Source organism: Cephus cinctus, unplaced genomic scaffold, assembly GCF_000341935.2.
Source record: "Cephus cinctus unplaced genomic scaffold, Ccin1 Ccin1_scaffold0160, whole genome shotgun sequence".
Lineage (NCBI taxonomy): Eukaryota > Metazoa > Arthropoda > Insecta > Hymenoptera > Cephidae > Cephus > Cephus cinctus.
In genome coordinates this window covers 3177204-3205136 of record NW_014332886.1, presented here as the reverse complement: position 1 = coordinate 3205136, position 27933 = coordinate 3177204, and the positions used below count along the sequence as shown (strand labels likewise).

Sequence of the window (27933 nt, the reverse complement as noted above, 5' to 3'; positions counted from 1 at the left end):
TGCGATGAACTTCGGACACGATCGTATCGGCTCGTGCTTTTCCGTTCACTTTCGAATGAAGCGTATTGCCAATGCTACGCTGTGCACGTACCCACTTTCCAAGAAGGTGCGTGCAGCGCGCACGTTTTCGTGAATCCCTTTGCAGGCGAACTGCCGCGTTTATCGATCGAATCGGCAGAGTACGTTCACCCTTAGACCGTTTCTGTATAAGGGTGCATATGGAAAACCTATTCTAGTTGTTGTCTAAGTATACTATGGGTGTGGATATATAGAACTATCCAGTTGAATGGCACCGTTTGGATTTTACAGCTGTCACGACAGTACTTTATTGTGACGTTTGTAAATATTGAAATTCTCGACGGTTACAGGGAATCTACATTCAAGGTTCGTTATTGAAGATATTCTTCGATAGACATATTATAGAGAAGGGGTTCATTAATTTAAATCTAACGTTTTTTCCTCTTTTTCTATGTCGCCCGTGAGTGCGAGAAAGACGGACTTATGGAGGTTTACGTGTGTCAGCGAGAGACAGATATATCGAAAACCCTAATCACAGCTGATACCCTTCTTCGATTTCGCTGTACTAACAATCTACTATTATACAATCATTTTCTATGGGTTTTAGATATTTGAATAACAGTATAGGAAAAATGTGTCCAAGACGTCATATATTTTTCCATGTTATTCCCAATGCCGTCTCCGGTACTGTTTCCGGTTGCTTTCAATCGGTCATAGCAACTCTCTGGTTGTCAAAACGATTATTTTTAAATCTTATTGTAAATTCGATTCGAACAGTCTCTGCGTTCGATTATCCAATAAAAAATATATTCCTTCTCAGATGAATAGTGATTAAGCACACTCGCCAACAGCAAGGATCGATTGCGTCTGTACGCTTATGCAATTCTCTAATTGAGATTGGAAACGTACACAATTTTTCCTGCGCAAGGTCGCTACATACCATTTAGCCAAATCGATTGTATGGCAGTTGTCAAATCCAACCGGTGCGTTTGAGCCAAACGGCGCTGAAAAAGCAATACGGATACAATACAGCAATAACGTGCAATACAGTGTCCGTGCCAGATACACGATAAATTCGAATAAATGGAGCGCGTCGTCACGTGGTCAGTTACAAAGCTTTGAAAATGACTTGACATTGTCACCGCATTACGGGACACAACGTTTTCCAGAGGGAGAAAAAGAAAACGAAAAAAAAAAAGAAGGAAAAGACGTATATCAACAGCAAGTCATTTCACTTGATTAAAAGGTACAGTGTACTCGACTTAATCAGTTGTACCTTCGTTGATCGATAGTGCATTTTCGATAACTCGACGATAAACTAGATTACCACGTGAATGTCTATAGAAACAGATAGCAGGAAGTTTTCGTATAATATTCCGCATAAACTAAGCGGCTGGCTCGAGAAAAGGCCTCGTTAGGTTTAGAGAAAAAAAAGAAATAGGAATAGAAAAATATTTTCTTGAAAATTGTCGAATTCTACGAACACCGCGTATACTGCTTCCTATACGCGCTAGTCGTAGAGAGTTGGCCGAGGTCCAAAATAATGGCGCAAATCTTGTTTACCATACTTGACTACAACACGCATGACGTAAGAAACTTTTAATTAAAGCAAGCTGGACGCACCACAGATAAGACTATCTGATGGCACGAAGTTATCGAAGCAGTCGAAATCTTTTCTCTTGTATTATATTTCTTTCTGCATTATCCACGTAATGCCAGACTCGCGTACAGGCAAATCGAAAATCTGCGCACCTGTTGAACATTTATCTCGCTATCTCTCTCTTATCCATTCAAAAGATACCGATACGAAATTACCGATACGAAGATCAATGAACACGAAAGATTCGCGTCGAAGGTTCATCCCTCGAGTGTCAAATTAAAATAGAAGAATCTGACCGGGAATGTCGCAAAGAATGAAGATTATCAAATTTTCACGAAACTTGACGTCTCAAAGTCTTTAAGCTCGTTGAAATCAAATCGGATTTCACATTATAAAAATTCTAAATGCATAAAATATTCAAAAGCACACAAATTTTCCGATTTCTTCCGGGGGCCACGTTCTGTGTTGTTATTGCAATTAACGTGCGTTAGAGTAAAAAAAAAAAGATATAGTTATTGAAGAATCCAAACATAAAAATCTGATAATTTTTATTTACCGTATTGGATACCACCGTTTTGAATTTTGAAAAACTAACGCCAGTTTCGCACTCGGCACCTTTAAAAACCCGAAGACACCAAGTTTTAAGAAAATCGATATGGCTTAAAAATATCGGTTTTTTTTTTTTTTTTACGATGAGCTTTTATCGACATGTGACACTCCTGGCCATTTTTAGGATTTCTCCATATACGCGTTAGTCACGCTCAAGAAGTTAAGAGCTGAGTATATCGCACGAGAGTTCTCGTGCACTCTCTGTACTGTCATAACAAAAGCAATAATGCGATTAAACATTAAACTAAAATAACATAAAGATAATGAGGACATATAAAAATCGATATACCAATACATATACCATACATACTAAATAAGAAAAATAATCACGATCAGTCAATTATGATAAGATCATCAGATACTATTATCTGTAATCAAAAATGCTATCTTTACTGTAATCCGCATGTATACGTACTGTAAGAAGATGGACAGCTCAATCTTAATAGTCATGAATAACTAGAATGACTGGTTGCAGGTTCGCTTTGCGGTGCACGTACAAGTTACAGCCGCAGAACGTATGTCATGTACGTAAAGGCGCGTTCTCATGCGAGATTCGTATGCGCGTGTGTATACTATATATACGTATACCAAATGCCTTGCGAGTCTCACCCGCGGCCTAGTAATACTCGTTGACATTGGAAGCAAACAGCTGATCCAAGGCCAACGCCCACTATTGTATGTACCTACATACGATAATGCCGCGACGTGCATTCAGCGTATACAACTTGTGCTGTAATCTCTAGATGTATATTTTTATCGCAAATATATATATATATACATATATATATATATATATATATATATATATATATATATATATATATATAATATTGAGACTGGATTAAGGGATACAGGATATAATAGTGTTGTTAACGCGTACTTGAAGAAAGTAGCAAATCTTATCGCACGTATAATAATAATATAATCTTATCAATGTATCCAATATGACAACATAAAATATCTAATGCTCGAATGAAAGTTTGAAAATGAATAAAATTAAAGTGCACTATTTCTAAGAGAAGACCGTGGTAAACGACGAATTGAATTTACGTACGTACGTACATACGTAGATTGGCATATAAGCAGGGTCTTCGGAGTTATTAGTAACAGGCTATGCACAGATGTAATTTCTGATGAAAAAATATTCATTAGAGATATATTTCGTTGATTGGTCGAACGAAGGATACTTTATTATAACGAAGAACGTACGTATATTCCGACACGTATTTTCAGGCTGTTTTTCAAAATTTCCGTAACCTCGTGATAGATCGTTGCCAACTAACCCTGTGTCACACGTGATTATAGAAGTTGCCAATTAGAGATATTCGCTATGAACATCTGCGGGGGTCAAATTGATCGTTCACATTCATGAAACAGTGTTTGATCGAGTCTGTTGAAAAGGGAAGTTTTAATTAGTACAGAGCCGTTGATTGAACAGAATTATAACGAAATACAAAGCAACACAATGAACAATCAAAGCTGAATTACTGATCGACTAAAAAGGTAACCGCGAATTATGAAAAATTCAATCGAACAATTCCGTCACGAAAAATCGCGTCGTTACTTTTGCGGTACTAGAAGTTAAAAAAATTTCCGCTAGAGGCAGCGTCAGTCAGGTACTCCTAATTTCGGGTACTGTTTCGCACGTAAAGGGATGCACCAAGTGGGAGCTCCCATTCCTCTAATGGCCGGTATCTTCGTAACGCATACATCATAACCCAACTTCCTCTTTCTCTTATTAGTATGCAAGCGAGACAAGGCGCTTATCGATGCCCCAATACGGCTAACTTCCAAGAGCCACATGCATTAACACCAAAGATACTGTAGGGAGCTTCGCATTCAATATAAATACGTGGCACACTTGCAGCAGAGGTAAAAATCCTGCAATACAGCTATTCCACATCGCGCGCACCTCTACCAGAATAATAAACTTACAGATTCTTCTACACAAGTCAAAGCAAGCGTCTTCGTTCATACATAGAGCCTCCAGTTCCGCGACAAACAAATGTCTCTCTCGTCTCTTTTACGGCGAACCGTGACTATCGGCGCGAGATCGAGAGCACTCGTCAGCCTGGAAAAGACGTCGTGACGCTCGTTAACTCAGTCGGCGATCTTCGCATCGCTTGGCAATATTCTTTCAATTCGTACACGACTTCGCGAAAGCGCACAAGCTCGCAGATCAAGGAGAGAGTAACTTATGTCAATTTTCTCTTTACTTCGCCAATTTACTTTCTCTCGTAGCGTCCGCCTAGATTATCGTCACGTCCTACGACAATAACCACAAATAAGCAAAAGTCCACTGGAAATCCAAGCGTTTCGCGAAGTGTGCGTTGTTCCCTATCCTTTTTGCGGTAGTCGCTTTGAGAAACACAAGTGTTATGCTCTTACGATGTAATACATGGGAGTAAGAAACACTTGTGTTTAAAAAAGTGACTACCGCAGAAAGGATAGGGAATAACAAAACTTCACAAAACACTTGGGACTCGCAGTGTGTTCGCTTATTACTCTCGTAACGTGATCTATAATTTCTTAACCACGTGACACGTCGTACGGATTCTACTAGCCCAACTAGTGTTCGCGCGCAATATAGCAAAGCGTGAAGTATACTTGAGTAAAAGCTCCTCGGGAACGCACGTGACGCGGTGTGGCTACAAAATGGGGGTAAAAACACTGAGCGCAGCTAACATTTACCAACAAATAGATCTCGCAGAGTCGTTACATATGTATGCACAGATACGCTGATACGTAACGATCGGGGATACGATAGTACGTGCGACTGACGAACGTGGAAAATATGCAGGATACCCATACTGCACGTAATTCCTAGGATGCTGGGCTGCTCGATTCACTGGAATTATCAAGTTCACTCGATATAATTTCTATGGTAGTAAAAAGTTAATGGTACCTGCACATATGTGTCTGTATACACTTAAAAGAAGTATTTCCACTAGGAATCTCCGTACGCAACAACTATGCCGCTGTCGCGGTTCTTCAGAATTCACATTAGCCTGAATAAGAACCTCGTGAAGTTAATCGAGCGTTTAGCACACAATTAACGTTAGTGTCACGAGGTAGAATGTTCATCAGTGTACATAGTCATTCCGCAAAGAGGATGATCCTACTGATATATCGCGAGCAGACATCGATTTCCGCGCTGTCACGTGTACTCGCAACGATGCGTCCCAGGGACGGCACGCAGACTGTAAAATGCACTAGAAACGAATCAGTGGAATTGTATCGATCGGACTATTTGATTTTGACACGAAGCCGCTTCTGCAATACAGATGGGAACAATGCTTGAAATATCTTGTCAATTAAATATCGATATAAATAAAAAATATTTGCCGATCGATCATTGGCATTGATCCTATAATGCTTGGTGGCATTAATTTCCCGAGGGAATCCTCAAATCCGCGAAAAACGACTAATCGGTATATTATGACTTTTTTTCAATGAAAACATCTAAAATGATAATTTTAGGCGAAGCAATGTTTTTTCAACGATTTTTTTTTTTTAATAAAAATAAAATATTGTCACTCAAACGTGGAAACCAGCTGATAAGAGATAAGGCAGCGAGACTATCGGCAGACTTTTAGTCTCCATACACACAAGCTGCAGAGTTATTTGCTGACTTTGATCCATTTTTTTGAGGCTTGAGTTGACTCTTTCTTTTTATAAAATCTCTGACGGCAGAAACGACTTCTCGTCACGCTTACTCGATGATAATTACTCGATAATTGTAAGTTTAATATTCGACGCGCTATCCCATTCTCCCGTTTGATATTCGCGAGGATTCTCATAGCGATTCACGGCCATTCGCGGGGCGTGCGGGAAGAGGCGCGATAACGTACGTGAGATAAAGAGTCAAGAGGCATTTTTTTCTGTTTCTTTCTTTGCGTCGTAAGCTACGCGATGACTTCAGTACCAGGCGCGATGACTCGCGTAGTCCTTCCTGAAAACAGCTGATTCGTGGAATACCGGAACAACCGAGTCAAGTTAGCGATTAGCTGGATGACCGAATTTATGACATGAAAAATTCGTACCGATAACAAAATTTTTAAATTGGTGTTTCAAGATAAAAAAAATTCAATGATAAATCCGGCGATTACGTTGACGATCCGTTTTACTTTCTATCGATCGATTTTATCGAATCGATATCAATGCGTTTATTACGAATAAAAGAAAACAGTACTCGGATAAAGGTGTCGAATCGAAGAAATATATTACTGCTCGAGAGTAAATGTCGTATTCTGTACGACCTAGATTCCTTAGATTAGCCAATTCTTCATCTGGCACTCAGCCTCTTCGATACGATCGAACGATCCTTGATTCTTAATTGATTTCTTTAAATTTCTCATTGCTCCCGAAGTGTTGCTCAGCGATATTTGATATTTTTACGATTCTTCGTCATTGGCTATACCTACACGTATTTGAGCACTGTCCGAGAATTCGCGAGTACCTCTCGAGGTTATAGTCACACATGCTGCATACGTTTGGCAAATTTAGCTTTCCAGCAGGAAAGAGGAAAAAAAAAATGACAATCGGAATAAAAACTACTGAGTTACCGATAACTTAGTAGTTTGTCACTTTTTTTTCATATCAGTAATTAAGTTATCGGTATTTTAGCAGTTTTTATTCTGATTGTCATTTTATTTATTTCTTGTCATAATCGATCGAACCAAAAGACATTATACCTGGTTGCCAACTCACTTCACGTTCCTACGAGCGTTTCGAAATTTAATTAATTCTTTAGTCGTACAAGAGAGAGCGCCGTACAACTTCGCAACAGTCAACGAGAACTTCGCGATACAACCGTCAATACCGTTTATCCTACTCCACTCGCCTAGACGATGTAAGGCGTTACACGAAATTACCTAGTAACAGTAGTTTTGCAGGAAGCACACTGACGCTCTGGCCAATTTGTATTTATGTCACAAAGAAATAGGCTTCGCGAGAACTGTCATGTGTATATTACAAATATAACACTGATCGTCATACTGACTCACGCAGTTACTCACTGTCGTGTACGCGCGCGACACAAACTCAAGGCACGTCCGATATGCCCAACGTAACCGAGACGTATCGGTAGTGCGCAAGCACGTGGGTTTTGACGTTTTGTAATGAAGCGCTTAAAATGTCAACGAGCGAGCACTTGTCGGTAGGCAAATTAAATCTAGAGTTACAGGCTGCCTCGATGAAGATGCTTCTAATTTTTTCTAACAAAGTACAATCAAATAACGGTGCACACACTGCCGCGACAAATCGAACGGATAACGTTAAGATAAAATAATATAAATTTTGCATAAAGTACCGAAAACAAAATTTTGTATTCACCACTGAAATATATAAGCCGAAGAATATGGAAGATACCTTTCTGAAAACAATATATCGCCAAGTAAAATAAAATCAGCGACTAAATTATCGAGATGAAAAGGAAAAATCCAAAGTATTAAAGTTTTCGTAAAACTTCTACAGCAGATCTTCCACAAGGACAATCCTGCTCTCGTTGGACCAGTGTCAGCCTCAGCTATCGTATCCGTCGGCCGTAGTCAGCGAGCAAACAATCTCTATCGCGGGTGAGCCCTGCCAAATCCCACGAGTAGTGGGAGGCGGAGCGTAGTTCGTTTGTGGGAAATTTTGCACGAATGACGCGAATACCTCGGCTATTCGCGTCGCCAGGTTGTCTAGCGAAGACTCGTCCTGGTCTTCCATTCATCGTCGGCTTAAAGCAACGACCATTTTCCTTCGGCCAAACCTCCAATTTTCCATACGACTAGGAAGCCCCGTTCGCCCGAGTAATATTCCACTGGACAATCGTTCTCGAGTCGATGGATGCGCCCTGCCCTCGCCCGGTCAGGAAGTAGAACCCGGAAAGCCCTTGTGTTCGCCGCGTATACAACGACTTTCTAGATTGTTCAAGACAGCCGCGACCTAACCCAGCCGAACCTCTTTGGCACGCGCCGCGACTCGAGCAAGTATTCTTACGCGAGCAAGACTCTTTGACGGGTGACGGAACGCGTTGATAATTCGTGTAGGTTATGTCAGTGAGATTAGGCAGCGATTAGAGCAGACCAATTGGTGAATCAATTATTAAAAACTGGTAGCAAAAGAAAAATTGAAATATAACAAAAAAAATTATTTAAAATATATTAAAATTTTGGAGACCATATGTGCATACTTATACAGTACAGTTTAAATTCTTAGGACTGACGCGTTGGTACCGATTTCATAAAACTCAAAGTATCAGGGACTCGAGGTTCGTTAATTTTGTTAATAGCATAACAATATTAGTACAGTGAACAGCTACAAAGAAATACTCACAGTTCGAACACCTAACGATCAATAGTGGTTATAAGAATGTATTAAAAAAAAGACTTATCGAAAAGCATCGGTGAAGCTTATTAATTTTTTCAAGACCGATAAATGCCCGATAGATAATAATAAAAAATTCCTGAGAATAGCCACAAGGAAGAATATTCGAAACGTGTCGAAAGAGTATACTTAAAAACCGCCTACGGTAAACAACGAATTGAATAAGTCCCGAAACGTCAAAAATTCTGGTAATAACAGAGCGGATCGCGTGCGAAATAACAGACGAGATACAATGACTTTCTTCAAAGAAATAGAAAAAATAAAGTCGACCTGCTCTTTAATGACGTCGTTTATTCCTTCCTCCGGCAGCGCAGCAGACGAGTAAGAAAATTCAATATGAAATTCTGTATTTCCATCCCTACCTAAATGCCGAGCCAAAGTCACAGAAGGGTTAATTGATTACATTGTGGATATAACCATGGCGTCGCGACACCCTGCAGTAACACACTACGCTCCGTAGGTCTGTATTCGTCGTATATCATAGCATACACAAAGATTGACATCGATACGTACTGTAATTAACATGGGTACCAACAACGGACTCAATAGTATAATCAGTCCCAAGGTAGAAAGCGTTACGTAAGAGCATCAATGCCCCCTGTCCTGGGCACCCTGCCTATCTGCTGAGGGGGAGGTTACGTGTTTGTACGATGTTAATTGTCCGCCTGGATGCCTCAACGAGAACAAAGAGACCCGGTGCCTAGTCTAGTGCGCCGTCTATTTCGGTGCTCGTTAACAGCCGGAACAAACACCGTCGGAATACCTGGCCGACTTGCGCGACCCTACTAGTATCTTGTGTATAATCTTTCTTTAGATCTAACATACATATATGGCGATAGTAGAAAGAAAATGGCCCAGCCTAAAGCGAACTGTAACAGGGAACAACTGTTTTAACACGGTTCCGATCATCCGTGCCCTGTTCTTACTTGGGTAAGAGTCGCGTCCCAGGATCATTCTGAGCATGCGATAGGTACCAGGCTAGAAAAGCAGGTGCACGCGTAGGAAACAGCTGTTTTGCCATATTACGCAACTTACTGGGAAAAGTGTAGGCTGCTCGGCCGTACCGTTGCTTCTACCTACTATAAGTCCTCGCGTTGTTTACGGATTTTGTATCTAGGATATGGGAACTTGTTTAAGATACATGCGATCCATCAACGGACGTTTATTCTCTATTGGCGGATCTTTGTCTATTGTGAGAAAGAGCGACACAGCCTGACGCGTAGCGCGGATTGAGGAATTCTATTGATTTTTATATGTTTCTTGGTTCAATTTTTGTTTTAAACGAGACTTTACTAATTCGTCGTGTACTTTGAATCTGTCGTATGTCATGCGTAGGTATGTGCGTGACGCATGTGAAATTGTTGTTTTCTTACTTACGTCAGTCTGACGTAAGTTTGACAGAAGGTTACTATTAGTGTGCGAATTAGGAATAGGTTTATCGACGAAAAATTAGGTATAAATTCTAAATTCGCGAAAATCGTGTGTATGCTAATTTGGAGTACGGAATTTAGAGAGTGCAGGAAATCGAATACATCGTGCTGCAGCGCTGTCGGCTCTTATGCGCGAAACACGTGTTCACTAGTCGCATAACAAACGGGAATAAAACGCGAACGTTTGAAAATTCACTGAATAAATTTGCGATTTTTATCAGAGACCTCGTGGGGTACTATTTTGTTTTCTTAAAATTCTCAATCTTTCGCTAAAAATGCAATATCTCTCCAGTGTACAAAGGAATACGATACAAAGTATACGACTCCTTAGACTTTCTCCATGGACTTCGCAAGAGTCGCTCGATTCGCAATAATTTTTCGCAAGTCTCACGACCGCGTGAGTGCGGCTCGAATAACATAGTCGAACTTATACGTACAGTTGATAGGAATGGGAGTGAGCTCGCTGTTGCCCTCAGGGCGACGATTACTTATTCGCGAGCCGCTCCATGCGTACGCCACGTAAGGCGCGTGATAATTTTACACTCGACTTGTCGCTCACTCGATCGTAAAGACATTAAATGTCACGCGACCATTAAATCTAGCGCTAAGTCACTCTTCCTCTCACTGGAGTTTCTGCCGAATTCTCATTGAAGATTGAAAAAAACAAAATTAGAGTAAAAAAAAATATGGGAAAAAAATTAATTCCTAATAAATTGAAAGTCTAACATTCTAATGCGCGATGGAAAATCAATATAAGTAATATCACTCGTTCTCCAAGACCTTAAGTTACCGTCCTCATAATTGATATACTGTATAGAAGTAGGTCGATATACATATAATCACAAGAGAAATCAGGAGTAATAATCAGAGGAAAACACGATTCCGCCTGAAGGCGAGAAATCCATTACACTAACCTGTTCAAGTTCTTCCATTGAGGAAGGGTGCCTGCGTATGCACGTAACATGTGCCTGTAACTCGCGTGGGAGTCGTAAAGGAAAGACCGGAGAAAAGGGATGACCCACGAGTGGAGACCAAGAGAGAGAAAGAGTAATGCGATCAGAGGGACGTGGAACGGATCTACCACTATTGGCGTTTTATTCATTGCTTACCAGGACGTAATACAGTAGCCTTGTCAGAGGATAGGATAGCTTTGTATGTACATACTGTCGTTACTATTATGAATTATTTCGCGGTCTTTACCACATCGACGCCATCTTGAAAACCCACCCTGAATTAATAACGGGTATGTACCCTACGAATATATTGAATACAGGTTCTTGCGTCAAAACTTTTTTCTTGGGACTGTTCAATCTCAAAGTGCAAACAGACAGAATATTATATACCGAAACATTTTTCAAAAAGCAAAAAAAATCTGCACACGTGCCGATGCAATTACCAAGATATTATGGACTATTAGTGGGCGTTGGCGTACATTAAAGTGTTTATAAAGTCTGCCGTCTGGCTTATAAACTGCCTTAATGTTTATGCTGATAATGCAGTCACGTGGTGAACGTTCTAATGGACATTCGGAATGACGACGGTGACGTTGAATAAAAATATTTCTCTCGATTCGCGGAATACATTAATTGTGAAATATAAAAATTGCTGTAATCAATGTGCGTAAAGGGCTGCCAAGAAATCTTGTTATTTCACAATCATTCACTTTTGTTCATTTGAGAATCGAGCACGCGGAATTTCATGCTGTCACGCGGCCACATTAATAAGTTCACTCGACGAATCTATTCGAGAAACGCGCCTTTGCATCGAGGTTATCTTTAAATAAATCGGCACAATCGTCACGCGATTCGTGCGGAACAGCCTTTACACTGGAATATTCAGTACTGTTAACTCTTCCTTACTGCACACTGCTTCCCGTCTATACCCTTATTTCATTTTTCCAGACATTTAATAAACTTTTACAAGCCACGCCAGTCATGGTCCTTCATCTTGTTTCCGACTGTACGACTAAACAAATTCTCGAGCCATTTTCGCTACACAAGAACTCTGTGATCGCGCTCTTCACGATCAACAAAACGAGACTCGGTACTCATTGACATCCACTCCAAGCTAGATGAACGAGCGATCTTAAGATCAAAGCTACTTATGAGCTTATTAAATTACCATACATGTGAACGGCACTAAGGAATGAATTTTGAAGTCATGATACCCAACTTTCAATAGCATAGTCTCCTTACAAGGGTACTTGAAGTTCATTAGTAGGTAGAGCTTCGTACCACAAGTCTAATAACAATAATAATCTCAAAGACGTTTAAGTGGTAGCCATTAGCATCATTATCCACTGTCTGCAAGAACATTTGAGAAGTAGAAAGTAGATAATGAGAGCAACGAGAAGGAAATTGAGAATAGAGGCAAAATCAGTTGTTTACCGAGCCTTCAGAAGTCTACGTTGAGAGCTATGTATATGTACAAAGAACCCACGTTCAAAATAATTTTTCATCCGACGTTGAACGCACGATCTTATCAGTCTTTAAAAGTTTCCTCAAATATTTGGAAATAACGTAAACGTACACGTAAACGGGATCAACGCAAAGTCTGAAGTATCAGGGTCGCAGAGGATTCGTGGAGCTAGTCAATTTTTCACCCTCCAATCCAAGCTGCGCGCTCGTTCGATCCGTGGTCTCCGACATTCGCCGTTACTCGAGGGTGGCGCCACGATAGTTTCCCTAGGAGTAGTAGTGAAAAAAAATAATACCCCGTCAAAAGAAAAATCTTCAAATCATAAACCACGTACAAATTATGGTAATACGTGAACAAAATATAATATTCCCGCCTTACGTTTGTACCGTGGCAGTATCTTGACTGTATTAAAATACGTTAAAACTGCACAAACACATTGTTATCGTCGGCTCTTCCTTCTAGTAAGATAACGTGCCTTCCGCTATGTGAAACGAAATCTAGGTGCATCTTTCGCAGGAAACGAAGTATATGACTGCTGCAAAGTGAAATAATGTTTTACAGGTCTAGTACTAAAAACAGAATACACTGGTTACGTATACGTTTGATCGAGGAGTGTCTGTCACGTAAACAGCCATTTTTAAGCAAACGTCAAAATTGACTACATTTATAAAAGTTAATCGCAACGAAGTCCTAAGCAATGTTCAAACAAGCATTGGCTTGTATAAAGAGGCATATACTTATTCACGCATAGAATATTTATCTACTTATGAACGCCATATTGATACTCGAGGTAATTATAATTGATTGACTCCAAAGTATCGAGATAAATGGTATTGTGACAATCTATGCCATTAAGAAATGCCTAACACTAACCATAGGATAATAGAGAACGGTAATCACTGGGACAAAATTGTTAACGCACTATTTACATGACTAATCAGCATATGCGTTGGGTGGAAAAAATATTCAATTGAAAGCAGTATTATGAAATGGTCACTAAATGGCACTCTAACCATGCTGAAGTAAAATCAGTGAATTATTCTTTTATCGACATAAATCCTGTTAATCTTATCTATGCACGTTTTGTCTATCTATATCTGTACTGCGGTTACCTGCAAGACTATGGGACCTAACCTCCAAAGTATTTATACCTATATTGGCGTGTTACATCCGCATTGCGTTTAATACGGTTTACTGGTATCTACACCAATGGCCGATCTTGGGCAGGCTTCACGTTTTAGGGCCGCCGGACATTATTATGACTTCACTGTGGAGAAATAAATTTGCTCAGATTTAATCAAGGTTGGAGAACTTTGCTCAAAATGATTGTACAGGAAACGAAGCAAAAATTGTTATTATTCATCGCTATAGGCTATGCGTAAGGCGAGAGATCCATATTAGATTCTGGAGTATTTGATGCTGACGAAACGAAATGTCTTATTGACTGATTTGACTGAGTAGTGAGAAAGCGATAGATGTGTTAAATAACGGTAAAAGAGAGTGAGATAGAAGAAGAGAAGAAAAGCACGACCTGCCTTACGCCACGTGTTACGCGCAAGGTCGACTCGACGAGTTTTACAGTTTAGTCGTGGCGGCAATGGCGACTTGAGTTGCTCTAGGTGCACGTCATTCCATTTTTATCTCTTGTAACGGAAGCGGAAGTGGAATTCAATTAATATGGTAGAGGATCGTAATGATATCCTTCCAACTCATTTGAAAAGCAAAAGGGAATGTCAAGTGAAGTTTAGAGTGAAATTTTCTATATGATAAGACAAATATTTTTCTTGCAGAAATACATTCAAAATGGCGTCATTATGTTGTTAAAATTCCCGGTCTCTACTTTGATACACACATTATACAGCATATATAGCATATGTAAGTGAAAGACAGAAAATCAAATGGGCTAATTTAAATGTAATTTGAGATGGATAAGATTATAGAAAATGAATTACCTTGATTTCAAGTCGCAACGTCTCGTTGAAGAAATCCTCTGGAGTCAATGGATGCCGATTAACGATGAGTATTGTAGATTCCTTCAGCCGACTAAGAAATCCTTAGGGAGACTCCTAGATGACGTTAAAATGGCACAAAGATTCACGGGTCAACTTAATCGCTTCACCTTTCCACGTAAACACACAACTCTTATATTACACGAATGAATTAGGCGTTAAAAATCTTTTTTTTTTCACATTTTAACTCGCACAATTTACGTAGCCACGACAAATATCAATTAGCACGAACTGTTTTAATATACTCGTTGACTAGTCAATGACTGTTGGACATTTTAAAACTACTTTTTATGTATACTGACAATAACTTTGAAATTCGCTGGAAATGCGATTTAAGTACTTCCTTTTTATAAGAGAGAAATTATGAGGAGAGAATCCCAACTACTCTTGCCGATTAGCTAAGTAACGTTGCACTTGGTATACTTGATATACTTGTATAATATACGTTTAGATATCTGTGTATATATATATTTGTAGAATCATTTGTGAAGCAGAGTAGTCGGCACGCGCTATAGGGCCTTGTCAATGCTGAGAATTTTTTTTTATATTTAGAAGAGCTCGCTCAATATATCGCATGTATATATAAATAATAACGTTGGTTAAAAGAATATACCCTGTGCTCACGCTAGACCGTGGACTTCAAAATATTCATTTCTACGTGGTGATCATTGGTTAGATATATCTTATCGATTTTTCAAATATTTCTAAGTGAACGTGCGCGTGAAGTCAGAAACAGTCCTTATATTCAGCTTAAGAGAAAAATGAGCGGAGACTTCTTTTCGTGTTCTATAGATCTTTATCGACTTTCTTTAGAGTTATTGGAATTTAACGATTATTAGAAGTTAGTTCACGATGACGGTACTAAACAGACTCTCAGCTTGTTTTTGAAAAATTGTAGAAATTACTTTGTTTGCTCCCAACAGACTAATTCCTTGATGCTCCCAAGTATATGAAGGCCAGTTGAAACACAGGTATTTTAAATACTCCAAATTATATAAAATAAGATTATGTTGTTTATTTCTCGTTTTTTTTTTTACTTTAAGCAGAGCCACTATACAGTATTTGCACGTGAAATTTTATATTTTTTTTTTATACTCCAACTTGAGTTGTATTGGTCACGTTGAACATGGATATGCTTCCGTTGTAAGGGCTGCGCCAGAATACTTCTTAACACCCCGTGGGTGAAAAGAGACTCCGCAAAATAAATTTTCGAGTGATGCGTTAACCGGCTAGAAGCACGAATAATGATCTTACTATACTCGTATTTACCGCATGGACTTTCAAAAGCCTCTCTCTTTTCCTACTGTTATATCAAAACACCAGTAGCAACACTTCCTTTAGCCAATCCTTATGCTCAAATTCGTAAATATTCTCTGAAATACACTCTTCACCAAGAAAATATCGACTGAATCGGTTCTATAGAGTAATATTCCTATGAAATCTTGAAAAATGCACTTATTCACCAGGACAATATCCAATGATAATATGTCCTTCCACTACAATACCGATTCACTATACCAGATGTTTAAATATCAATGATTATGAAGATATACCGTAAGGGTTGTCCTCAAAGTGTTCAAATAAAATTTGGAAAATCCCGGGCGAAGAGTCCCTGCACTGGGAGCGGTTCGCGTGCACTACTGATACTCTCGACTCGATTACACTCAGGAGCTAGGAGCCCTTGGGATCGGTGGACTCCTGGACGGTCGTACTCTTGATGGTACACTCGAAACCAGGAAAACGTACGACGTCCGCGCACATCCTCGCGACAGCCCTGGCGAGCGCCGACTGCTTATAACTTGTAACTCGTAGACAAGGCGAACCCGCAAACCACGAGAGCCAGTGAGTTGCCACGGGCGAGTAGCACTTCGACCGTCGTGTAGTAGTAGCAGCTGACCGACCGAACCACCGGAAAGGCTTTCCTTACTTCTCTTAGCCACCCTGAATCTCGACGTCCTCGTTCGTAAGGACGTTTCTGTGGGCGTAGGACAGCTGCTGATGAACCCGATTACGAGTCGCCGCAAAAACGGCTCCTCGGAAATAATAAAAAGGAAACCGGAAAGGAAAAGCGGCGAGTGCGCCCCGCGAGTACCCACAGTCGCGCAGTTCGATCGTTCGCCGTCGTAGGCGCCACCGTGCACCACTAAAGGACGCAGGCGTCGCCACGCAACTCGACGCACGCATTTGTCCCTTTCCCGACTTCCCCACTTCCTCCATCCAACGCAGCATATATGAACGAAACACACCGTACTCTCTCGCACTCACCGATGGATTCTTCAATCGTTCGAGTTCTTTTTTAGAATATATCTGTTTGTTCATTCCCCCGCGTCACGTTCATGCAAGCTTTTATACTTTAAGGCTCAAACCCTTCTTGTATTGTAGGATAATTAATCGATAACCGCCGTTTCGTGAGAATTCATCCAAACTGCAAGAAGTCCTGGGTACACGCGTGTTGATAAATGCTTCATACTAAAATCGAGGTATCGAATCATTTATTCCATACTCCAAATCAGCATTTTTGGATTACTAATTTTTAACATTCGCTATTTAGCACGTTAAAAGTTATTAGAGTTATCTTTTAAATTTTTTTACTCTTTGTATTATTAATATTAACTGGATGTTCATCAATAGTGCCTTATAATACTCAGAAATTCATTGATATAACGTTTTCTATTTTTTCGAAATGCACGTCTCTTAATAAGGTCAAGCCTTATTTTCATTCTCCTTTTTTTTCTTCTCTACCGATGCTCGAAGACAAGCTAGGCTCGTTAACAGGATTAGGAAGCGTTGCAAATCTCGTGCTATACATTTGAAATAGAGACTCCATTATTTTTGTATAATTCTTTAAAAGTTTTGCTAGACAATGCATGAAAGCGAATTTTTTCAAAAATATAATTGCAGTCTTTAGCCCAATAATACGTAATGATTATTATTTTTAAATAATCTCAACAATCATATAAAAGTCAACTACTATATTAAATCGAACTTTCCAAATGTAGTTATTTAGTAACGCATTGCGCCTAGTTTTAGATATATAACAGATTGATTACCTAATAAATCACAAGTAAAAAATAATAACAGTTTAAACAATAGGTATTAACATCGCCTAGCAACGACCTTATAAATTGCTAATGAACTTTTCACATCAGCATTGAACGACGCTATCGCTGCTCTTTGACTGTTATGTATGCAGACGGAGATTAGTAGATATATAGCAAAAATTAGTACTTTATAGCACATATGGAATAGCTTGAAATTGATAACGGATTAATTTTTTGCTAAGAAAATTGGTTAAGCAATAATTTCCGTTGTATAATAAAAGTAAAATAGACGACACCAATGAAGAGGAAAACGTTAGAAGAATTTACAAAGATATCATAATTGACCTAAGCATTAATCATAATTACTTCGTGTCCCCAAGGATAGGTCTGGGGCTCTCAAGTTCTTTACTTACAGACCAGCCTGTGCGTGCACGTACATAAAATAAAGTTAAGGCACATGTGACTTCAATATAGAAACTGACAAACCGCAAATTTACGCCAGGGATTAAATTACGCGATGGTAGGCTAAACAAGTTCAGTGAGTAGGCGTCTAATGATCACAAATCTTGCATAATTAAAATGCAAGTACTATCATGATTTCAACAGTTTTCAATAGTCTCTTGAAAAACTATTCAATTGCTAACGAAAATCAGTGCTGTTCCAACAATAATTTCCTCATTTACTCATAGCTCCTATAAGAGTCAATATGATTACCTGATTACATACATGGATATAATAAGCGATTAAAAATTGCAACAAAATTTATACAGATTAAACGAAATTTCAGTTCAATCGAAAAGGAATGCGACTCTGGCGTCACCTTACGACGTGGTAGACTGACAAATAAAATGCCTCAGCTAGTACCTTGCGGCATCGGGTCACGCGTACAAATAGTTTTATTTTCATCCAACCTATGTAGAAATATACGCGTCATCCCTAAAGATATCAGACTCACTACATTACTATAATAATATATCATAATTAATAGTAATTTGCAAGCTAAACAAAACCCAATAACTAAATAAGTGTAATCAATGATAAAGCCATTATTTAGGAATCGATTGATATGTACATACCTATCAGTACATACATGTGTACCTATATAATTGTTCTTCACATCTGATTAGTGTATGCCTAGTATCCGCACTTGGTCGCCTATGAGTTTTGCAAGAATAACGCTTGGCATTTGTGGTACTACACTCTCAAGCATAATGTGTCATGCATATACACACCTGGGGCTTCTATAATCGAATAAATCGTCACGTTGATGAAGACTGTGAAATTTCTCTAGCGTAAGATTACCTCTTTTGATTACTTTACTAATCATTTTGAACTATTCGGAGAGAAAATTCTGAAGATAGCCAATTTCAGGGTGCTACCTGGATCCTGGCCTGACATTTAAGGTATTACTACGGTAAACTCAAAACCGCGTAATCGAGCTAAAATTTGTTTTACGTCTAATTTGTATAGCAGTACATCTCTCTACAAATTTTTAACACGATTCACTCATCGATTTCCGAGTATTTCCGAGTTAAAGTCAGAACTCGTAACACGTATTCCCTATACCTGGCCAATAAAATGCGCATGGTTTTTTTTTATTGCATTTGACTCGTCCGCGTAATTCCGATGAAATACTACTATGTGGCAAAGGAAAAAATTAGGAATTTTTTAGATTTTTAGTCAGAACTTTTTACTCATAGGATTTATTGATAGATATGGAAGAAGTCGATATTTATTACGAAATCTCTCGTACGACGGCTGACAAGAGAGCGTCGGTGTATATAGGTATACACTATTACATCCACTGTGATACCGTGACCGATGCATATACCTTTTCGGTCCGTAGTAATACCTTAATAAAAAATCGAGGAATTTTCTCGCCTTAGCCAGTGAGCATTAACGACAGATACACTTGCAATATATATGAAATACATACTATATATATAATTAATATTTCATACTTACAGGACAACAGCACGCTTCATCTCTTTGTTTAAATCTGATGGAGAAAGATGCGATCCTGTTGTACCTAATGGTGTAACCCTGAAGTAACGGATATGCGGGTTCCAGGGCAATTGGCGGGAAATGTTCAAGACACGTTTGCAGATCTTGGATTTCTCGATGGAAGTCTAAAATATTTAGTGAAAAATTATTTTTAAATTAATATACTATTACTTTTAATGTTCTAATGGTATTACTCTCATCGGTATATTTATTGACCGACCTGCATATTGTATTATCCAGTTGGATTCGTGTGACTCCGTTATTCTGTACACATTCAGAAGGTAGTTAAAGTTTAAATTAGATAATTATATCTTAGTACAACAATAGAAATGCTATTTAAATATTATAATTAATTGTATTTCTTATTACCTATTATTTTATTGAAGGTTCGCAAGTTCTTTCAACGTCCCGACAACGACTGCTCGATAGAATGGCCTCTTCTTAGCTTTATCAATTAGAAAATGGAACAACTGTCGTTGCCAAATGTGAATACTATTACGGTCACATATGCGATTCTAATTGAGAACGACTGTTTAATTGTTCTCGTTTTAAACTAGATTTAATATCGTTGTCGATAATGAATTTAAAAATTATGAAATTTGACTTTTGTTTATTATTTGTAACGGTTTCGCGAGTACCATTCTTTAGTAAATAGTCACATCTCCACGATTTAAACGACTCTGGATTTCATAAAAATTACGGTTGACTGACTTAAATTTAAATTTTTCTCCAATAACCAAAAGTATATTTATAAAGTTTCTTAATGCATTTAAGTATTTTATTATTCTATTGGTTTGTAATATTTTGAATATTGTTATTACGCAATACATGTTTTTATCCCTCTTATCGGTATATTAATATTATTTATTTATAAAATTAATGGCTGCGGCCTTTTTAAGGGAAGGTCTCACCAAAGTTAACCGAGTGTTACATACGAGATTAACCCATGATTAACTTATGAAATATCGGTATTTTTTAAATATATTTAGAAACTTTTTGAATATAGATATCTGATGCGATAATCTCGCAGGTAACCCTCGGTTAGTCAGACGGTCCTTAAAGTTTAGAAATCTATCATATGTCAGGCCTGAATAACTTGGTTTTTGTGGTTACAATAATTGTCATTTGAAATGAGATATCTGTATTATATGTAGTAACACTTTAAACTTTCTTGCATCATCCTACATATAAGATGTGAGCGCATGCGTCATTTAACTATACATATTGCTCTTGTGTCCACGTGTTTCGTCCATCGTATCAAGTGCATTTAGTCCATGAAGTTATTAAGTAATTTTTAGTTCCTTACTTAACACGTTGAGTACCACGTCAATTATCCCCGTCAGGCCACGCGCGCAGCTTAGAAGTACGTTGGTATTGTGGTATAGCAATGCGAAGCGCACTATTAACAAATCGAAAATTACTTGATGCAAGTGTGGAAACATATTAGGGCCATTGTTTCTTATTGTAATAGTTTTATGTCATATTTTACATTATCAGCCACCGGGGATTGACACGGCCTAAACTGAAGGTTCAGTGTCAGTCATCGATGACTGATGTGGCACTCAAGTGTTAATTTATGAATTTTGTACAGGTTGTTGAGCACTCTTTGATAAACTGCAAATACATATTTTGATTTATCTACTTGGTATCTATTCGTGCTGGTAAGATTTAAAAGATTATTATTATTATTATTAGATGCCTTATGAAATTTTATAAAATACTGTATTGATATGTTTAGTGTTTAATGTTTAAAACCGATCTGATACTTTATCTAAAAACTTTCTAATGGTCATTCGAACGTTGTGCCAATCTTTCTTTGTCCATATTCATTTAGCTTGTGTATCTTAAAACTATGTATGCTTAGTATTTACTGCCAAATTACTTAACATATGTTATAAAAATTATTAGCAAGTATTAAACTTTATATATTTTATATGAGCAATTTTGAATTAATTATTCTAAGATTTATTGAATCAACTTTTCAGAGGCTAATAATGTGTGGTATTTGGGCTGTGTTTGGCTTCGGCAACAATGGACTCTTATGTGCATGCCACAACTTTCCCAAAATATCCCATCGAGGACCAGATGCCTTTAAAATAGAATATGATAGTCGGGTTCAGGTAAGTTTTTCTACTGGAGTCACATCTAATAATCATATTTTTATACATATTTATCATAAATACTGTATTTTACTTGCAGAATGGTTATCTCGGCTTTCATAGACTTTCTATTATGGATTCACTCTGTGGAATGCAACCAATGAGATTACACAAATATCCACAATTGTTTTTGATCTGCAATGGAGAATTATACAACTATGCAAGGGTATCCACTAAAGGCTATACACTAAAGAATTTGATATATATTTTTATAATAAAATTTGAATACATTATAGAATTTTCTTTTAGCTGAAAAAACAGTATGATTTTGAATATGTCACAAAATGTGATGTCGAAGTGATTATGCATATCTATGAGGAACTAGGTGCAGATGCCACAGCTCAGGCTTTGGATGGAGTCTTTGCATTTTGTTTACTAGACATTAAGAGATCAAGAATTCTTATTGCCAGAGATCCTTATGGTGTAAGGCCCCTTTTCCGATTGAGGGACAAAAATGGTCAATTGGGTATATGCTCAGAAAGCAAGGTAATTAGGGTTGACTAAAATAATTAATATATGATCAATCGTTGTAAATCGTAAATACAACAAAAATCGCCATTGCGTAGGGTCTTATGGATATGGTAAAAAGTTATCCAAGTGATTGGACTCTGGAACCATTCCCACCAGGACATTACGAGGAATATGAACTTTTACCAGATGGAAAAACGAAACTTTTGACAAGTGTCAATTATCACAAGCCTGGTGACAAGCCAAAGTTTCAAGAATATATTCCTTGGAATAGTATGTCTTATTTAGATTTCTATTTTTATACTTTTTTACGTCATGTTTTACTTGTACAATAGGATATTCACATTGTCGCAACCGTCTAACAAAGAAGCTAACATAACAATTTCTTGTCAGCTTTGAGTCCTAAGGACATTCATGGGAACATTAGGAAATTATTAACAGCAGCTGTAGAAAAGCGCCTAATGGCAGACAGGAGAATCGGCTGTTTGTTATCCGGTGGTCTTGATTCCAGTTTGGTAGCAGCACTACTTGTTAAACTTTCCAAAGCAAATAATTTTCCTTATAAAATTCAAAGTTTTGCAATCGGAATGGGTGACAGTCCAGATATTGTGGCAGCACGACAGGTCGTTATTTAGTGTTTTAAAAAATCAAAGAAACCGGTCAAACATATCTTTTTGTTATTTCAATATTCATTCATTACAGGTCGCTGATTACCTTGGAACTGATCATCATGAAATTAGTTTTACGCCTAAAGATGTTATAGAAGTGTTGGATGACGTGATTTATCAACTGGAAACTTTTGATATTACCACAATCCGCGCTTCCATTGGGTAAAATTATAATTTAACGGTTCAAGATTTAATGTAATCAATTTTGTAACTATCCTGTATATCTTTAATTTAATTTACAGAATGTACCTAATTTCAAGGTATATTAAACGCAACACCGATACCGCTGTGATATTTAGTGGAGAGGGTGCCGACGAATTGGCACAAGGCTATATTTACTTTCGGGATGCACCAAGTAAAATTGATGCTCACAATGAATCATTAAGATTGCTCAAAGATATTTATTTGTATGATGGGCTGAGAGCTGATAGAACAACTAGTTCATTTAGTTTGGAGCTCCGAGTACCCTTTTTAGATCTACAGTTTACAAACTATTACCTTTCATTAGATCCTGCTTTAAGGCAGCCTCAAGGTGGGATATAATTAAAGAAAACGTAGTGTCTTTAAATCTCAATAATTAAATTCATACATTTTATTCATTAGATAGCATTGAAAAACATTTACTGAGATCTGCCTTTGATAACACTGATTTATTACCTTCAAACATTCTATGGAGACACAAGGAAGCCTTTAGTGATGGTGTTGCTTCGATAAAAAAGTCACTATTCCAAATAATCCAGGATCTAATAGAAGATCGTGTTCAGGATGTAGAGTTGAAACAAGCTTATATTACCTACCCTCACTGTACTCCAGAAACAAAAGAAGCGTTTTATTACAGGTACCAAAGCTAAATATCGGACACTGAATAAATTGTAAGAAATTTCCTGGTTTTAACAGTCTTTGAAAACTAAATATTTCATTGTAGGAAAGTTTTTGAATCTCATTATGGTGGACAAGCAGAAAAATTTACTCCATACTTTTGGATGCCACGATGGATCAAGGGTATATCAGATCCATCAGCTAGATTCATAACCCATTATAAAACAGATGAGAAAGTGGAAGATTAACTAAGCATTGTCATATTTATAGACATTGGAATTAACTGTTTTGTAAAAACATGGCTAGTAAATAATAATACAATAAAATTAAAGTTAAATTTATATTCTACTGCATATCATCTTTTTTAAAATTCTTATAATATAAAAAGCACTGTTCCATGCGTATTATCTAATGAAAGTGATAAAATGCTTGTTATGTTTTCTGAATTCTACTGCATTGAATAAAATAAAACAAAAATTATCTTCGTTTTGTATATATTTTTATTCTACCTCTAGAAAATAGAAGCTAATAATAGGAAAAAAAAAATGTAATTTATGAAATATTTGACAATCATAATTGTTATCTATACATTGCCTAGTACATTAGAAAAAAGAATGCCTGTACCCCTGGTGGGACTCGAACCCACAATCCCCGGTTTAGGAGACCGATGCCTTATCCATTAGGCCACAGGGGCTGTTGTGTAACGAATATTGTTTGTCGAATAGTTTGAAACAGTAACTTTTACTTGACAGTATTGTAAATATATGAATTCTAGCACGCAACAGCATGTATTTTATTCTTCCGTTATTCAAATTCTATGTTGAATTTCGAATATTTCATGCTGTCCGGTAAAGTTGTGTGACGATCATAGTATGCCTGACTAAACAGCTGTCTTTCCATGTATTAAAAATGGCGTCCATGTCGCATAACACATGATTTCTATAGTCTTTAAGTTTGAATACATGGAATTTTTATAACTGTGGCTGTGAAACAATTTATGCAAGGTAAATTCGCAGTTTACACCAATGCATAGATTTGTTTTGTATAGTGTATGTATATCTATATTATGATCATTGTATATAATACACTTCTAATGGTAATATTGCACTTGTATTTTCAAAGGTAAAAAGTATTACTTCAAAAATTTTCTTTTATACTGTTTTCTAAAATTAATTTTCTTGATCATTTTCACTTGAAAGCTACATTCGATACTCAATATCACTTAGTTCTTATCATTCATCCTTATCATATAATTTATTTTCAGATGATTTCAACAAGGTATGCCTCCTTTATATCAGGAATAATAATAGCATCTGCCACCTGGGCCTTCAGCTTGTATCTTTATTCAAGATTGTCTCAGAATTCAAATACAGCAAATCCAACAATGTTTGTAGCTGATTTATCTAGACCTTTAAAAGAGTCTGTATTTGATCAGAGAGTTAATCATGACCATACAGGCGAATTAGTACTACGTGATAATTCCATATCTGAATTTCATCATAAAGAATCTAATGGTAATGAGGCTTACAATTCTAAGGGTAAAAAACTAAATCAACCTTACCAAAACAGTGAAAAACTCTTGCAACAATTGCAACCATTACCAGTTAAACCATCTGTCACTCTTGGTCAAGGTATTACTCTTCATACTCTGAAGACAACCAGTTGTGTCTGCATTCCATTACAATTTATTCAATTTCAGGTCTTGAGGAGCTTGGAATGGTAAGAAATGTAGCAGAGCAACAAAAACGCGATGAAGGCTACAAAAATTATGCATTCAATATACTAGTATCCGATAACCTCAGTCTTCAAAGAGAAATCCCTGATACAAGACACAAGCTTTGTAAAGAGCAAACATTTCCAAAGAACTTACCAAATGCAAGCATTGTCATTTGTTTCTACAACGAGCATTATCAAACACTACTGCGATCATTACACTCCATTATTGACAGAACACCAAAAGTCTTGCTGCATGAAATTATTTTGGTTAACGATTGGAGTGAAAGCGATGCATTGCACGAGAGAATAAATCGCTACGTGAATAATAATTTTAACGGGAAAGTTAAACTATTCAAGACTGAAAGAAGAGAGGGTTTGATCAGGGCTAGAATGTTTGGAGCTAGAAAAGCTACTGGCAAAGTGTTGATCTTCTTGGATAGTCACATTGAAGTTAATAAGATGTGGATAGAACCATTGCTCTCAAGAATTGCTATATCAAGAACTATTGTACCCATGCCAGTTATTGATATTATTAACGCAGATACATTTCAGTATACCAGTAGTCCTCTAGTGAGAGGTGGTTTTAATTGGGGATTGCATTTCAAATGGGACAACTTGCCTGTAGGCACTCTAGTTCATGATGAAGACTTTGTAAAACCTATCAAGTGAGTTAACACTTATATTATCTATTTCTTTATAATAATATATTATCTTATTCTAGATCCCCAACTATGGCTGGCGGATTATTTGCAATGGATCGACAATACTTTATAGAATTGGGCGAATATGATTCTGGGATGGACGTGTGGGGTGGTGAAAATTTAGAAATCTCATTTAGGGTAAAAAATATCAATTAATTTTATTAACAATATTATATTATAGTATAGATAATATTAATAACGATTTTTAGATATGGATGTGTGGTGGCAGTATAGAATTAATTCCGTGTTCCCGCGTGGGACACGTATTCCGTAGACGTAGGCCTTACGGTGGTGATGATCAACATGATACCATGCTTAAAAATTCACTGCGCGTTGCTTACGTTTGGATGGATAAATATAAGGAATACTTCTTACGAGATGCTAAAAAAGTTGATTACGGCGATATCTCTGAAAGAGTGGCCCTACGTCAAAGGTTAAAGTGTAAAGACTTTTCTTGGTATCTGGATACTGTTTATCCTGAGCTGGTATTACCTGATGATAGCGAAAGACATTTAAAAGATAAGTGGGCGAGAATCGATCAGAAACAAGTGCAACCCTGGCACTCGAGAAAAAGAAATTACACGGATCAATATCAAATTAAATTAGCTAATTCAGCTTTATGCATACAAAGTGAAAAAGATATTAAAACAAAAGGTTCGAAGCTTATTTTAGCACCATGTCTACGAATAAAATCACAGGTGAGCATTAAAACTGTTTATTTTATATTATAACGAAAAATAGTACACATTAAAAAAGTTGTATACCTTATTATATTATTTTAGATGTGGCACGAAACTGACAAAAATGAATTAATTCTTGGCCAAATGCTTTGCATGGAAGCTAATGAGAAAAGGCCAATTCTTGGTAAATGTCATGAAATGGGTGGAAATCAGGAATGGCGCCACAAGGGAAGCGTAAGTATTATTTCTATATAGTTATATTGATTCAAATATTTATACACTTGGATTTGCATTCATGAACATACTATACTGTTTTTTAGAATGGAACTCCTATTTATAATATGGCTGCTGGTACATGTCTGGGTGTAATGCGTGCAAACAGAAAGTCTCAAATTATTATGGATTTGTGTAAAAAACATGACTCTTCTTTGATAAATTGGGACCTTGTGCGCTCAAAATTGCCTGCAACAGAGATGAGATGACGTAGGAGAAAAGGTCGCAGGAATAGGCGGAAGGAAGATGAAGATTGGCTTGGTCGTAAATGGTAAAAGATATAACGCATAATCAAACAATTTACGTGAAACATTTGTGATAAATACGGGGATGTTTATTGTAATCTTAACGAATGTTTGACTTCGTAATCGATATATTCATAATACTCTAATGTCCCTTCATAGTACATATTTCGTAAAAGTCTCGAAATTAGTTAGTATGCAAGTACTATATAAGTATTTTCGAATGAGCTACTCAAAATTTAGAATATTAACATTTATCTCAATCGAGTAGTGTGTTGTTTAGATTCATATAATAATTGTAAATCATTATACCTGAAGATATTGTTGCTGTAGGAGAAAATATAACGAATTGGTGTTTGAGAACAAAGTCAAAATCTGTATCTTTAGCCTAGCTGACCATAGTTAATATAATTATGACTCAAGGTGTTCCAAATGCATTTTATAGTTTGTGTGATTAATGATTAAGAAATAGATATGTTCCATCTATATCTTTTTGTGAAATGTTAATGACTATTAAAAATCTCTTTTAATTGCGTACTTTCAAGGATTTGTATTTTGAGCAGCATAGAAAGTTATTGATAAGTCTATTTGATATTATTTTAAAAAATTGTAAATTATATACTTACACTTTGACCATGTAAATTTTTTTTTATATCTTTTTATATTATTACCATTTTGTTATAATAAATAATTCAACGTACAGTCA

The 27933-nt window shown here is 37.1% G+C and overlaps 3 protein-coding genes and 1 non-coding gene across 11 annotated transcripts in view; 2 read left to right on the top strand and 2 right to left on the bottom strand.

The window, feature by feature from the left end:
* LOC107263643 (dentin sialophosphoprotein) overlaps positions 1–16529 on the bottom strand; it is an 80991-nt gene extending 64462 nt beyond the window's left edge. Inside the window, exon 1 of the mRNA XM_015731074.2 lies at positions 14400–16529. The gene's annotated coding sequence lies outside the window, so the exon portion shown is untranslated. The remainder of the gene's footprint in view (positions 1–14399) is intronic.
* Positions 16530–20649: 4120 nt separating this feature from the next.
* On the top strand, positions 20650–23963 carry LOC107263644 (asparagine synthetase [glutamine-hydrolyzing]). 6 transcript variants are annotated; one of them, XM_015731078.2, is made up of 11 exons: positions 20706–20864; positions 21093–21162; positions 21487–21621; positions 21701–21826; positions 21910–22146; positions 22227–22401; positions 22522–22751; positions 22831–22958; positions 23039–23328; positions 23400–23634; positions 23722–23963. In XM_015731078.2, exons 3-11 carry the CDS (start codon positions 21496–21498, stop codon positions 23861–23863), a joined length of 1689 nt encoding a protein of 562 aa, XP_015586564.1. In that variant the 5' UTR covers positions 20706–20864; positions 21093–21162; positions 21487–21495; the 3' UTR covers positions 23864–23963. The 6 variants fall into 6 exon arrangements, with proteins under 6 accessions (XP_024936904.1, XP_015586564.1, XP_015586565.1 ...); XM_025081135.1 differs by having other exon boundaries at positions 20770–20788; XM_025081134.1 differs by lacking the exon at positions 20706–20864 and adding an exon at positions 20891–20927.
* A 273-nt stretch (positions 23964–24236) lies between these two features.
* On the bottom strand, positions 24237–24309 carry Trnar-ccu. Its single transcript has one exon. It is a non-coding gene; the product is annotated as a tRNA-Arg (tRNA).
* Positions 24310–24417: 108 nt separating this feature from the next.
* LOC107263703 (polypeptide N-acetylgalactosaminyltransferase 35A) lies at positions 24418–27762 on the top strand. 3 transcript variants are annotated; one of them, XM_015731191.2, is made up of 7 exons: positions 24418–24664; positions 24880–25246; positions 25315–25996; positions 26053–26170; positions 26242–26730; positions 26815–26946; positions 27033–27762. In XM_015731191.2, the coding sequence occupies exons 1-7, from the start codon at positions 24641–24643 to the stop codon at positions 27192–27194; spliced, it is 1974 nt and encodes a 657-aa protein (XP_015586677.1). In that variant the 5' UTR covers positions 24418–24640; the 3' UTR covers positions 27195–27762. The 3 variants fall into 3 exon arrangements, with proteins under 3 accessions (XP_015586677.1, XP_015586680.1, XP_015586678.1); XM_015731194.2 differs by having other exon boundaries at positions 24420–24737; XM_015731192.2 differs by having other exon boundaries at positions 24422–24619.
* Positions 27763–27933: the final 171 nt, after the last annotated feature.